This window comes from Aphelocoma coerulescens, chromosome 1A, assembly GCF_041296385.1.
Source record: "Aphelocoma coerulescens isolate FSJ_1873_10779 chromosome 1A, UR_Acoe_1.0, whole genome shotgun sequence".
Classification (NCBI taxonomy): Eukaryota; Metazoa; Chordata; class Aves; order Passeriformes; family Corvidae; genus Aphelocoma; species Aphelocoma coerulescens.
The window spans coordinates 29,846,125-29,860,061 of record NC_091014.1 but is presented as its reverse complement, the minus strand read 5'-3'; the positions used below and the strand labels follow the sequence as shown (position 1 = coordinate 29,860,061).

General features: G+C 37.2%; 1 protein-coding gene across 1 annotated transcript in view; it reads right to left on the bottom strand.

Moving 5' to 3' along the window:
* Positions 1-763: 763 nt before the first annotated feature.
* CNTN1 (contactin 1) overlaps positions 764-13,937 on the bottom strand; it is a 162,562-nt gene continuing 149,388 nt past the window's right edge. The window contains exons 22-23 of the mRNA XM_068997569.1: positions 12,761-12,917; positions 764-3,298 (exon numbers count right to left, since the gene is read on the bottom strand). Of these exons, the coding sequence (XP_068853670.1) occupies positions 3,219-3,298; positions 12,761-12,917 (237 nt within the window). The 3' untranslated portion in view covers positions 764-3,218. The remainder of the gene's footprint in view (positions 3,299-12,760; positions 12,918-13,937) is intronic.

Sequence of the window (13,937 nt, the reverse complement as noted above, 5' to 3'; positions counted from 1 at the left end):
TAATCTCTGGAAGAAATGGAGAATGGTGCACAAGGAGTTGGGAAGGGACAGTCGGGACAGCTGACCCCAAACTGACCAAAGGAATATCCCAGACCATATGACACCAACCTCAGCATACAGAGCTGGGGGGAGCTAAAGAAGTGGGGAACATTTGGAGTGATGGCATTTGTCTTCACCAGTGATGGTTACCCATGATGTATCCCTGCTTTCCTGGGGATGGCTGAACACCTGCCGGCCCATGGGAAGCGCTGAATGAATCCTTTGCTTTGCATCTGTGCATGGCCTTTGCTTTTCCTATTAAACTGTCTTTATCTCAATCCATGAGCTTTCTCACTTCTACTCTTCTGATTTTCTCTCCATTCATGATCAGGCAGTGAGTGAACAGTTGTGTGGGGCTTAGTTGCTGGCTGGGGTTAAATCATGACATATATCTACTGGAATAGAAAATGTTACCTGAAAAAATACTCTACTAAGTTATCTCCTGGTTCCAAAAATGCTGAAAAGCTCTCGGGGTGCTCTCTGTTCCTGATTTTAGGAAAATACTTGTATCTGTATCACCTATAATCAAAGCAGAACAGCCAGAAAAGCTCTTAAACTCCGGCAACAGTCACAAGAAGGCAGGGCAGGAATACACAGCACTTCATTCTATCCACACTTTTACTATCACAGATGACCACATCCCTGCTATGAAATTAGAAAGTTCCAATTCAAAAGACAGTTATAATACTTTGAGTAACATTAATACATTTATTTGTCATTTACTTTTCATTCATAAAAAGGACAAAGCACAGTCCTGTTCTACTTATTTGAAAAAAAAAAAGATAAAAAGTAACTAAAAAACCAGTTCAATATTCATCAGTATCAAATAATAGCAATATCAATTTTCCTGAAATATAAAGAAACACCAAATATGTCTATCTATATAAACTTTAATTAAGAACCTTGCATTTTAAAGCAGATGATACATTAGTTAGTTTTTCTTGACAACAATTTGAAACTGAAGGTCCCAGTCAAATTTACACAATTATGTGAAACAGAAAATTCTCCAGCTATCTGATCAGTATGTGACACCTACCTCATCCGTGTTGCTGATTTAAAAAAAGAGAAGTGGCGTTCCGTCCCAGGTCACTTCCATGCAAAAATGAAACAGTTTTGCTTCTTACACCATGTATTAGAAAAGTAAAAGGCAATCATGCATTTGGCAAAAGATGTAGTTGTGGTTGTATATTATATAAAAATGACTCATACTGCAAAAGAACAAAACCAAATGAAACACAATAAAACACTTTTTTTTTTACAGAAGGCTTACAGTTACATATTAGTTTCTTATGTATGAAGACAGCTCATTTCTCTTTCAAATAATTATACAATTTATGAAACTTAGCAGTGTTTGACACTTTGACGTTCCTCTATAGGGGAGTTATCACTTCTGCCTATTTAAAAAATTTTCATCTTGTAACAAATAGTTAAAATTAAACTAAAACAGTATTATTGATATTTATTAATGAAGACTCTACACTTTTACATGTAAATATATAGTACAAAATTATACAAATAAAAGAAAAGGGTGTAAATTATTAATAGACCTATCCTTGCTTCATGTAAATATTATTACGGACCTCTACAGTATCAGTTCTAAAAAGATAAAATCTATTTCTAAGTAGCTAGCAAGGTTGTGCTAATAAAATATGATTCAAAGCTTATAATTCTTGAAGCATCAGACATTGCACTATTACTTGAGCCAGCTGATTCAACATCACTGCGTTTCTTCATCATTCACACTCAAACTAATTCCCAGCATACCATGGAAAATGAAAGGAATGTGCATTTCTTTAACAACTTAAAAAAACCCAAACAAACCAACAAAGAAACCCAGCACTGAAACACTCTAGACACAGTCAGAACAAAAACATTATCTCTAATAGAGTTCCCATTTTGCAAAGGCCATAGTAAACATGTAGCTTTGACTAACAGTTGGGATCTGACTTTCACGTACTAACACACAGTTGGATCATTCAGTACTCTATCAAATAGAGAAATGGTCTCAGAACTTTAAAACTCTTATTTACAACACTATGAACATTAGAATAATATCAAGTTCTTGAAAAAGCATATAGTTCTCCCAAATGTACGCCTTCAATACAGGAAGGTAACACCTGGCGTCTGCAGCATAAAAATGTAAATATAATATTTTTTTACTGTGCTACTCTGCTTTTGCCATTTATTGTATACCTTTTTTCCTTTTTTTATATTTTAAATCTTTTCACTTTAAAAAATAACTTATGTTTCCTACCATTTCATGGTCCACTTGGCTGATCTTAGCATGGACTTCATCTCCAAACTCCTACGTGTTATATTGCTACCTTAATAATAACAATAGGAATAAGACTAAATCAAAACCAATACATTACGCTGCTTCCCTGAAAGCTGACATTCGACTCCCAAAATCAGTAACAATTACCGTAACAGAATTTTTCAACAGAATTCTTTTAAGAAAAGAATATAAGAAATCTTGCACCAGTGAAGCACAGGTAAATTACTTTAAGTTGAGCATGCTATCCATGTCTTGGGTGTTATGAACATATTTAAAATAAAAAATCCTTATCACTGACTTTTATTTCAATTCTTTCCGATTCTATCCAGTAACCTCAAGAAATATAGCTGTAAATAATGAAATGTTTTTGCTTTGACTGTCTCTCTAAAAACCAGTATCCCAATAAATGATGACGGGGCTATTCAAAAATATGCAGTACACAAAACATATAGGATAGTACAGACAGACGTAGTACTCTTACATTTATCACATACAATCAACATTTCAATCTCTATTATATTTCACAATTTGTTATTCAAGTTAAAGCACCTACGTATGGTGATTTTACTTTCACTGTACAGCCTATGTTATTGGGTTTTAACACTGTAACTTGCCCCATTGGACCGAATCATGCAACTGTCACAGATCAGCATAAGTGTTTTATAAGGCATATTGGAACAAGTTAAAAATATTTCTTAGCCGCTCAAAAGTTGATTTACTTCATGAAGGAGTTCCTGGATGCCTCAGTCCTCTTAAAGTTCATAGGAAATCGGTAGGGTAATTCTTTTTAAAGTGTAATTTATTTGGCTTAGGATGGTGCCACAAGAATCAAAAAGAATCGTGGTCCTCATCTTCAAAGGGAGTCCTTTGTGTTAGGTGGAGGACAAGGTGAATCCAGCTACATTCAGAATCCCGAGCAGGCAAGGACACCCAGGGCAGGCACCACTAGGACCAGGAGCAGAGTCGGTACTCCAACAGCGGCACCTGTGCATCAAATAGACAACAACACAGTATTGGTCTTACTTGGTCTTACTTCAGCTCTACTTGCAGTGGGGGGAATAATCCTGAAGTCCACAGAGTATGGAGGCTGGAAACCAGTTGGCTGATCTCAGCACAGCCCCTACCTGTATGGATAATCTGAAATGGACAAAGAGACTTGCTACAGCACGGTGGAGGACTCACTCTTTTGTTCTGCAAGAGCTGCATGTTTATGCACAATGTTTATACAAGAAAAAAGGCCATTCAGGACACATCAGTGTATTTTGATTTGGCCAGTCCGACAAGCCAGGAGGTTATTATACCGGGAGGCAAAAGGTCAAAATAAATATTTAAGCATGTGAAAACAAAATTAATGGAGTCTTTGAAATGTGACAAAGCAAAGAGACACCTTTGGAAATGTTAATGCTCATATGAACAGCAATAATCTGAGAGATGTCAAAGAGCCTGGTCCGTTTGTTTACCTGCCAGATTACAAAGTCCAGATGGCTGACTTCTAGCAGTATGGCATTTACATCTGTTAAAGTCACAAGAGTCTTTCTTAAACAAATATTTTAAGACATAAAATATTAATATATGGTTTACAAACTTTACATGACTCGCTCTGGCAAAGAGAAATAAGAATTGCTATTGTTAAGTGGTTTGTGTTGCTATGGTCCAGCTCCCTGTTAAGAAGCATCTATATGAGAAAATAGCCCAGCCAAACTGTGCCTGGCTGTCAGTCTTGGAGATGGGCCAAAGGAGCCTGAGAACTGGCTATTCTTTCATCTGAGAGATGGCTTGTCTCTATCAGTATGGTAGACGGGCAGTGCAGGACCTAGCTTACTGCTCATCTTGCTGTTGAACACAGACTGAGGACAGAAGTGCTTGCAGCTGGTGGTGGCAGTCCTGAGGTGCTGCTGGAACAAGCCCACTGGACAGCTCTCCAGAAAATGTTGAATGAAGAAAAACCACACTGAGAAGGTAATACACAAACCGAACAGCAGAGATTTCAGCAGGCCTAAAAACAAGCACAGCACGACAAACCGAAAGTATGGGGGTATATTTATCTGGATTTTTCAGTGATTTATGAGGCACATTAATATTTAGTTTCTATCCCTAAGTATCAAAGTAGTAGTTCTTAATGAATGAACAGCCATAGGGAAAAAAATTAAATTCAGGTTTTGTGTTTAAGAATATCCACAGAAAATATATTCTGCTTTTGCCAGACCAGGATAATGCAGTTGGAAAGACACAAATACACTTCTAATGGAAGAAAACGAGACAAAAAGGTTGCTGAGTGAAGCTGAAGGATGAGCAAGTATAAGGAAACTTCTATTGGCATGTTGCTATTCTACAAAGAGAAAGGAATAATAAATCTTCCTGAGATGTGCTTGCTGGCTCCAGAATCAATAGGTAGCAATTCACCTCATTATAGTGGTTCCTTACAAGGTTTAGGCACTGTTGCAGAGATCTATTTACCAGCTTTCTTAAATAAAGCAAGTCCTACCCTTAGACAGCACATTAACAGAACATTAGCAGGATAAATGCACATTAAACAGATAATCTTTTTCTTTCTTGTTAGATGAGTGACCTACATGTAGGGATCCATACTTAACAGGAAACACTGCTGGCCATTGCATGCAGCCAGTACACTCCTGTGGCTCACGAATGAAAGCTAATAAAAGTTCTGTCTAAGAACAGACTACAAGATTAATTCTGTGCAGTAATGCAATTGTGATCTGTCAGTTTTAACAACCTCTAAAAACTAGAGAAATGCCAGATAAAGACTTAATAGATGTGTACAAATAAACATGTGGATGTAAATTAAAAGAGAAGGATTTTTAAGCTCCCTTTGAAGTCTGGCCAGGTATGAGCTGGATATATGCAGTTCCTGAAGATTCTTTCTCTCCTCAGTGTTACAATGTGTGATCTCTCCTCTCAACCAGCATTTTGTGGATCCAGTGTGCAAGTAATTGCAAACTAAAGCCATCAGTGTCAAAACCAAATCAGCATCACACTACCTAACTACCACTCAATGCACCACATGTGAACTTACTATCAAGAGTCCTTATTTCTTTCAAATAAACAAAACACATGCCTTAAATTTGGCATTTGGCAAAGGGGTCCACTTGAAATCTTGTGATACAACCGGAGATTCTCCCTAATACCTTTTTATCCTTACTCTTGCCCATCCATACCTTTTCCCAATTCCTGCCTCCATGCCTAAAACATAATTTTGATTTTAGTTTTAGATTGAATGATTTCAGATTTTAGTCTGATTTCTCTGTGTGTTTTGTCCATCTAGTAAGTGGAAGAGTGAACCTTGCAAACAGACTTTGTTTTGCTTTCATTTTTGTATTAAATCTGCTTTTGCTGATACCTTTGCTGGTGATTCTTTGAACAACCTAAAAACTCATTCATGACAGTCTACCTTTGTGTCTGTTTTGCAAAACAAATTTGTTTTTTTCTGAACCAAACTCCTACCCATTTTCCTGTAAATAGTACTCTCCTTTTGGTCCAGGATCCAAGGACCTATATTCCAATAGGGCTGTCTGTTTATTATCCCTTCTTTTTACTATAAAAAAGGTTAATTGCAAAGACTTCTCATATTCTGTTTTTCCTTGCTTCTGTTTCCCTTTGCTTCTAACTAAGCTTGTCCACTTCAGTGGGAAAAAAAATAGGCCACCTCAAAAAAAAGAAGGTATTTTTGCCTGTTTCAGTCATCAGTTTCTTTATCAACTATTAGGCTTCATTTGTACCTGCTTTCTCAGTGTTTTCATATTTACTCAGGTAGAACAGAAAAACAGATACGGGAGAAATCTAATTTCTTCAGGTTAAACTAAACTGCATAAAAGAAAGAGGTGGGCTTGTGGTTCTTTCAACTGGCTATTGAAAAGAAATTCCTCTTGTCCCAGCTGGGAGTACTGTCTTCATGAAAGACTAGTGCAAAAGAAATAGGTAGCATCAGCTGACATGATTTAAATTCTGTTATCCCTATTCATGGTAAATGGAAAATAACTGAACTAATTACAATATACTTATCTTGCATCACTGGCATCATTACTAAATCATGCATCCAACTTTCCCTTGTCTAGGAAACCTTTGTTTGTGCACAAGGAAATTCTCCTATTGCCTGTGCCATAAACATTTCAAGAAAGGCGCTATGGAATGATTCACAACTCTGTGATTTACCGGTTTTGCAGCAGAGTAGATGTATGGGATGGAAACAAAGTTGTCTGTCCATCTGCTCATGCTTTGTGCTGTGCTAAGGTTTGCTGTGCATCTGTGGAATGGCTTCAACTATCCTAAGAAAAATGTATTTGAATTGTTGCTGATGGTCTGGGTGGTTTCTGCACCCCCCCCGTGTAAGTTTGCCTTCTCCTAGTTGAAAATTCAGACCCAAGGAAACATTTTGTTTTGTTCTGGCAATAGCACCTGGCACGTTGGCATTGTCAGCAGGCAGCAGCCATGGCTTCTTTTTCATTGACTCTAGCCCTGCCACAGACCTGGGCTGCCAAAATGAAAAGATGACCTGGACTCTGAGAAAAATCAGAAAATTTTCAGTCAGTGTGTTATTAGTTGTCAACAAACATAGGTTATTTCTCAAATACCCCTTCCCCTTCACATATATTAATATTCATTACAGATTCTTCTGCATGGAGAGTAAAGTAGAAGACCACTGGTAATATTCTTTTTATAAAATGTACTCTTTTAAAGCTGTGTATGCAACAAATAATAGCATGAGGTGTTTCTCCTGTGACCTAGGCAGTGGATCTTCTTTGGCCAGCTGGCATGTCTGGGAATTTCTGAGTGAGGATTCTACTCCTCTTTGTTCAACAAAATAGGGATTTGTGAATTTTTCTTACAAATAAATTCACTCCAAGTATATACCAGATGTGTCACTCTTTTTGACTTGCAAATAATCCACATTTAAAAAAACCACATGGTGCAATAGGCAAATAGCAGAAACTCTCTGGGTGCAAAAGGGTGGCACAGCCTCCCTCCCTCAGCTCCCTGAGTACTGCAGCACTGCAAGGAACCATCAGTGGGAATAAGCAGCACCCAGGGCTGGAGAGCAACGTGAAAAATATGCAGACAATGAAAATAATGGACTGAGAAGCAGCAAAGAAAATAAATTAGTCAAACAGGCCAGATCAGCTTCAATTTGGCCTTGCTCTTCAGCAAGGCAGAAAAAAATCTTAGATTGGGCATTAAAGTCACTGCAGAAAGGAAGAAAGGAAACAGGGGTTTTCACAGGATAATGAAGACTATGAAAACATAAATAGATCTGAAAATATTTCCACTATCTGTCTAACCTTTGAGTTTGAATAGAAAAAGAGAAAAAATGGAAATGAATGAGAATATGGCTTTTCAAAAAAACGCTTGTTCTATCACTAAGTATGTTGCAATGCATGGAATTGTCACCTTATTCAATCAAACTAAGGCCTGGAAGGAGGCAATACCAATAAATTAGAATTGTGACAAAATTAAATGTGATGATGAAGGAAAATCAAGAAAAATACCAGAGAACAAAATGTGTTGATTTAGGCATATGTATATACCAGGTTAGAGGGTATTCTGAGTATTTTCTACTTAATTTTTGAGTCATGAGGCAACAGCAAATGCATTTTGAAAATTACTCTTCTTTTAGAGGAGAGCTCTTTCGAAAATGTACTTTTAATTCAGTAGAAGCTTTTTGCTCTATTCTTGTATCAGATGCATAAGAAGTTCCAAGGTGCGTAACAAGTGATTGTCACGCCAGCTAGGAAGAGACTGTTTTCTTCAGCATTACTTACAATTTTTACCAGTATTTTCCTCCTCTTACTACTACAACAATCTTTGTAACAGATGGACATTTTCAAATTACAATCAAAAGATTTTGATTATGCCACATGAAAAGTGAACAATCACCTGACTTACTGGATATTGATATGTGCAATAAACATTTTTCTCCTTTCAAACAGTAATTGAAAAAATCAAAAGATGAAATAATTAAAACAATTGTGTAAATTAGTACAGGCAAAAATTACGTATTTTCCTTTGAAAGAGCTGTACTTCAAAGTAAATACTATTTCAGGATCCTAAAACATGCCTGTGGCAAATGGAATTCATATGTGTATATATGTGTGCAGTGAACACAGATAAACTGTAATTCTGTTCTCTTTCTATAAGCATATACAATACATAAATTATTCTTTTTCCATGTCACTATTTAAACTGAGACATTAACCTGATTTCACATGTGAAGCTGAAGGTGTATGGTATTTCCCTTTCTTCCTCAATATTTATCCATATATGAAGAGTAACCCTCCCCTCTCTCCTATGAAATTTTAAAATTTGAGAGCTTGATTCTATTTTTCCTTACTCTGGCATGAAGCAACTGCACTGAGGCCAGTGCAGTTACAAAAGTGAAGCAAAAAAGGAATCAAGCACCATATGGTTTTAGTTCCTACTGATTGCAAGATTGTTTTGATTACACTAATATTAGTAATATGACAAAGCACTGCAATCAAAAAACCACGCAAGAGACAAAAAAAAAATCTCAGCCTTTATTATATTTCAAAGGAAACAGATAAGCCTATTATTAACTGTTGAAAAAGACTCCATTGGTTAAACAAGTTGTTCAAACCTTCATCTGGTTGTGATAACTCAAGAATGAACTTTAAATTGTGTAGCTCATTAATTTACTATAACGGGCTAGAAAAATATCCCCAAGCTCTTTACTGTACAACAGGCACTGACCAATAAATTACAACAGTTCATTGTTGTATTTTACACTGGTTATAGCTGTATGCTGGAATGCAGCTAGGCACATATACAGAGAGTGATTTTATGATAAGGACTTTTATTTAAAGATGTTCACTAAAAAGAAATGCATACGAGATAGCTGTGTGTGGTAACCTTCTTTTATATCACTGTCAACTAAAATAGTGTATCCTGTTGGAAGCTGACTGGTTATATGAGGGCAAAGTAGATGCAGGATGTTTGCCTCCCCCTTTTGCAGGTGACTGGGTTTTCTGTGAGAAGGAAGAAGATGAGGAAAACAAAAAGGAAGTTTTTTCCTTAAAGAAGGAACTGAGATAGAAATAAAATCTATTTCTAGTTTCTTTTCCATTTGACTTTCAAATGTAATTACATTAGTTAAAACATGCTAAAATTTTAATTCCTATGTTAAGACCTCAAGGCCAGTTACTGTTCCTGAACCTGAAATATAGGCTAAAAGATGACTTCTGGTGTCCTGTCTGGCCTCCACCTGCCTATCCAGAAGGCCTCAGGTCCCCTGTATATCATGTAATGCCTGTCAGAATTGTGTGGATGTCCCTGGTAACCTGGGGCATCTCAAATGCTACAGGCTTTGTTTAGCATTCTGAATTACACCCTAGATGACTACTGATTATAATGGAAGCTTAGACACCTAACCCAGCCATACTACGTAGATTACTTTGGTTTTGATAGCCAGTGAATAGCAGGAAAACACCCACGTGGATGACACACTGGTGTAGACACTCCTTGCTTAAGATCTGGCCATTCCTGGTCAGCATACAGGCTATTCGGAACCTCTACCCTAGCTGCTCAATTCTCCCCATTCGCTTCTGCAGGAAATTAGGCAGGTTTGCAAACTCTGGAATCAGATGCCTAAAGGTTATGTAAGGCAATATTCCTCTCTGAATTTGGCAAGATGTCTTACATTTTGCTTTATCTATTGTTTACATCTCTGTGTAAATATGTAACTTCCATTTTGGTCAATCAAGCACCAAAACATGCATTCCTATTAAACTACATCTTCTTTGCAATTCTCTGAGAAAAAACATAATTTAAAAAAAAAAATTCACTCCTCTATCATTCTTTTGGCAATTAATCTAAACCTTGATGCATTACTGGAAAATTTCCTTAAGAATAAAAATTAGCAGACATAATTTGCCATGCGTAGGTGTTAAAACTACACTTTGTTCTGCTGTTTGGAAAAGCAGCCTAGAAATAACCTGAAAATCTTGCCCAATTTGCTATATACTATGTATTCCAAAGAGATTACCTTGCCTTTTGTCTCTTTTTCAACCTTTCCTAAACCGAATACAGGGAATGTTGCCTCTGTCTAGGTCACCAGAGGCCCAGTCCCTGTCTGTCCAGCTGGTGTATGGTAGCATTTATGGATGAGAACTTGTCTGCAGTGTGGAAGACAGTTCAATACAAAACTCTGCAAACTAGCATGTGTAGGGTGCTAACTCTGCCAGTGGTGCTAATTCTGTACAGGCACGCTTGGGACAGGTCATAGTGGCAAGACTGATTGGCTTGGGCTTAACATTGTACTGACACAATGCGTTCAGGCTGGGAAGTAATCTACCTGCTATGACCTAAAGGGTCTTAGCACCATACCAGTGGCAGGTTTTAATGCATGTTTGTATCAAAGATACCCAGGACATGTCCTGAATATAGCGGTTGCCACAACATTTTTGTGGCTTATCAAATAAGCTATATTGTGGTACACTGATTGCCCCAGTGTATGATAACATAACACAATATATTACAGCTTTTTTAAAGCGGTTGACTTACTACCCCAAAATAGTCTCATAGAGCATGATACACAAAATTAACATGTATGCTAAATGGATTAAGAATTCAGTCACCAGCAGATTTCAAAACACAATTATTGAAGAATGGTCACTGGATTTCTACTGTAATTCCACACTGAACAGCTGTAGACTGAATGTAATCCAAATATTTTTATCAAAAGCAGCAGAAGTAAACACCTACGGAACCAAAATGGCAAATAGAGACAACAACACATTCATGTAAAAATTCCGACAGCACAGGGACTTGAGCCATACAAACCAACTGTGCTTTGTCATAGTCACAGGCAAAATTAAACTCAAAGTTAAAAAGAGACATGGCACTGTGGTGGGACTCAGATAAGGATGAGACACTGTATTCTGGAAAGCAAGGATTCCAGGAAGGATTTAGAGATAATGTTTGACAAACAAGATGAACACCATTTCATATCCCCATGCAAGGTAATAAATGCCTAATGAAAGCCTTTCATGAATAATGGAAGAAGTTTAGTGTGGGGATGCAAGACTATCTGCAGACAGCTGAATTGAAGCAGTGCACATATAGCATCTACAGTCCTAAAGAAAATCTGACATGCTGGAGAAGTGAAAAAAAGAGCTGATGAAATTATTTAAGACCTGAAGAAAATGTAATCATGGAAAATTCAAGGCATGCAGTAGTTTTAACACTTGATTAGTCACTTGGCTAGTATATATACATTTCTTAATGGGAAGAATGTATTAGACACATAAAGACTCTTTAATCTGAAAAAACCTATAAAAGGAAACAATGCCCAGACCCTAAAGCCAGATAAACATAGACAATAAAATTAGGCAAAAAAATGTCAGCAGTGCAGGTGATTCATCACTGGGACAAATTACACACAAAATACAAACTTCATACAAACCTAAAAATGGTGATACCAACGAGTTCACACCAGGTGATATAAACTGTGCATATTATTGAAAATCTGTGGGTGGGAGGTCCACTCCTTTAGGAATGGGCAGCTTCCCTCCCAGCACAGATAATATGGCAAAAGCATTGTTCTTTTTAAAAAGCCACAATAATGGTTGTATTGGTTCTGTGACAAGAATATTGTTGATATTTAATCCTTTCTATTCCTCAAGTTAATTTTTTTAAATTAAAAAGGCAAGAACACAATGCAAGTGTTTGAATCACAATCTTGCAAAGATGCTATCCAAGTCCTTGATATCAATTCATATGTTTTATTTCATACCAAATTGTGCCAAGACACTATTTAAAATAAAAAACTAGCAGGAAAGAGATGTGCAGACCATATCTGAACTTGTATTTATAGTCACTGAGCACAATTTTAATTATCCTAAGCCATGGTCCCCTCTCTACCAATCATCCAGACCACTCTGAACTAGAGCATGTGGAGTTTCTCATTGCTTATTTATCATTTTTGTGCCACAAATCCCCTTTTCACTGAGAAGTGGAACTTCCCCAGCAAGTGGTCTGTGGATCACTGTGGACCACTCCTTTTCCCTATTACATTCCTTTTAGCAACAGTTGACAAAGGAATGAGATAGAGGCAAAAGGTACTAGGAACTAGGTTATTGCAAGCTGATACCTAGATTCTGAGGCCTGCACCATGGAGTTATGTTTGTAGGACACTACTAGCAGTGGCAGCCTAACTGGGGGCACCAGTAGCAGCAGTCTGATATTTGGAAGATTGGCAGTGCTTCCAGGATTGAGCTGGATTGCTATTGAAGTGTCCTGTGTGCACTATGAGTCCTCAGAAATGTTTCAAGATAAACTCTTATTCTCAGTGCAGTCACTGCTGAAGGGCTACCTTTCCAACTTTGGATGTGCCCATCTCTCGATAGCATATAAGAGGAAAACATTCAGTCCAAGATTTCCATGGAGTCTGGCAAAGAAGAAGGGAAGTTATCTGCTCACCTGAAATTTTTATTTGGGCTACTTCTCCATCTCCTCCTTCACTGTGTGCTCGGACCTCAACAACATATTCACCATCACTGGGGACTGGGACCTCTATCATGTGCTTTCCAGTAGAAAACAGCTTGCCTTCATGTTGTCCATCTGGCCTATAAAGTACCTAGGAAAGTCACAGTAAATAGAGTTATTGAAATGCTGTATTTCCACAAAGATACATTTATAGATGTACAGTGTGTCAACAAAAAAGTATTAGGTTTTTATTCATATGAAACCTCTGTGTGTGTGTGTATATGTTATATGTATCTCAAAACCTAGAGAATCTAGACAGGATGTTTCCTCATTTTCTGTTACAAAATTATGCCACCTTTTGAAAAATAATTTCAGTGCTTACATTCAAAGTAAGTAATTAAGTGATGGAGAATAATAATGAAGGGTGACAGAGAGCATCAAATAAAAATATGAGAACTCAGCTGGGTTTTCTGACATAAAACTTATAACCATTTTCATAAATGAAACAACAATCAATTTTATTATTAACTCTCAATGATGCTAAACTATTGCAAATGGGATGGTGTATGTCTTGTGGGACCTTTAGAAATGATCCCATTTCTTTCTGAAATAATCTCTGTGAAACACTGTTAGCAATTCCTAGCAAGGAGTTCAACTCCTCAATCAAATTTGCAAACGTAGACCATGATACTAATTTTCTTACTGTCAAGCAAGCGGCAAAATTAAACAGGAATTAATATCTGAAGTTTTCCATATGTCTAAATTCAGTATATACACTTGCTGTGGTTACAGAGTTAACTGCATCTAATGATGGTAGAGGTCCCTTCCCTTCCTCTACCTTCCCAGACTTTAAAAACTCATGTTCCAGGAGCTGTAGCCCCTATGAAGATGGGAAAGGAAAACTGGAACAATGCATACTGATGTAAGGAAAAACCAGAAAGTGTACAGCTTTTCTGTGCATTATTTTAAGCCAACAGACAATAAAAGTGATCATATGGGAAATGAGGTTGTTGCAGTCACTTCTATGAACTTTTCCATAATATGGTGTACCACCCAAATGAATTTCAGTGCCCCAGTGTTTTCTCATCATATTGACTAAGCCCACTGGCTTTGCCCTAGGCCTATGGGATGGTTGTGTATGCTGAGCATGATACCTTCCTCTTCAGCATTC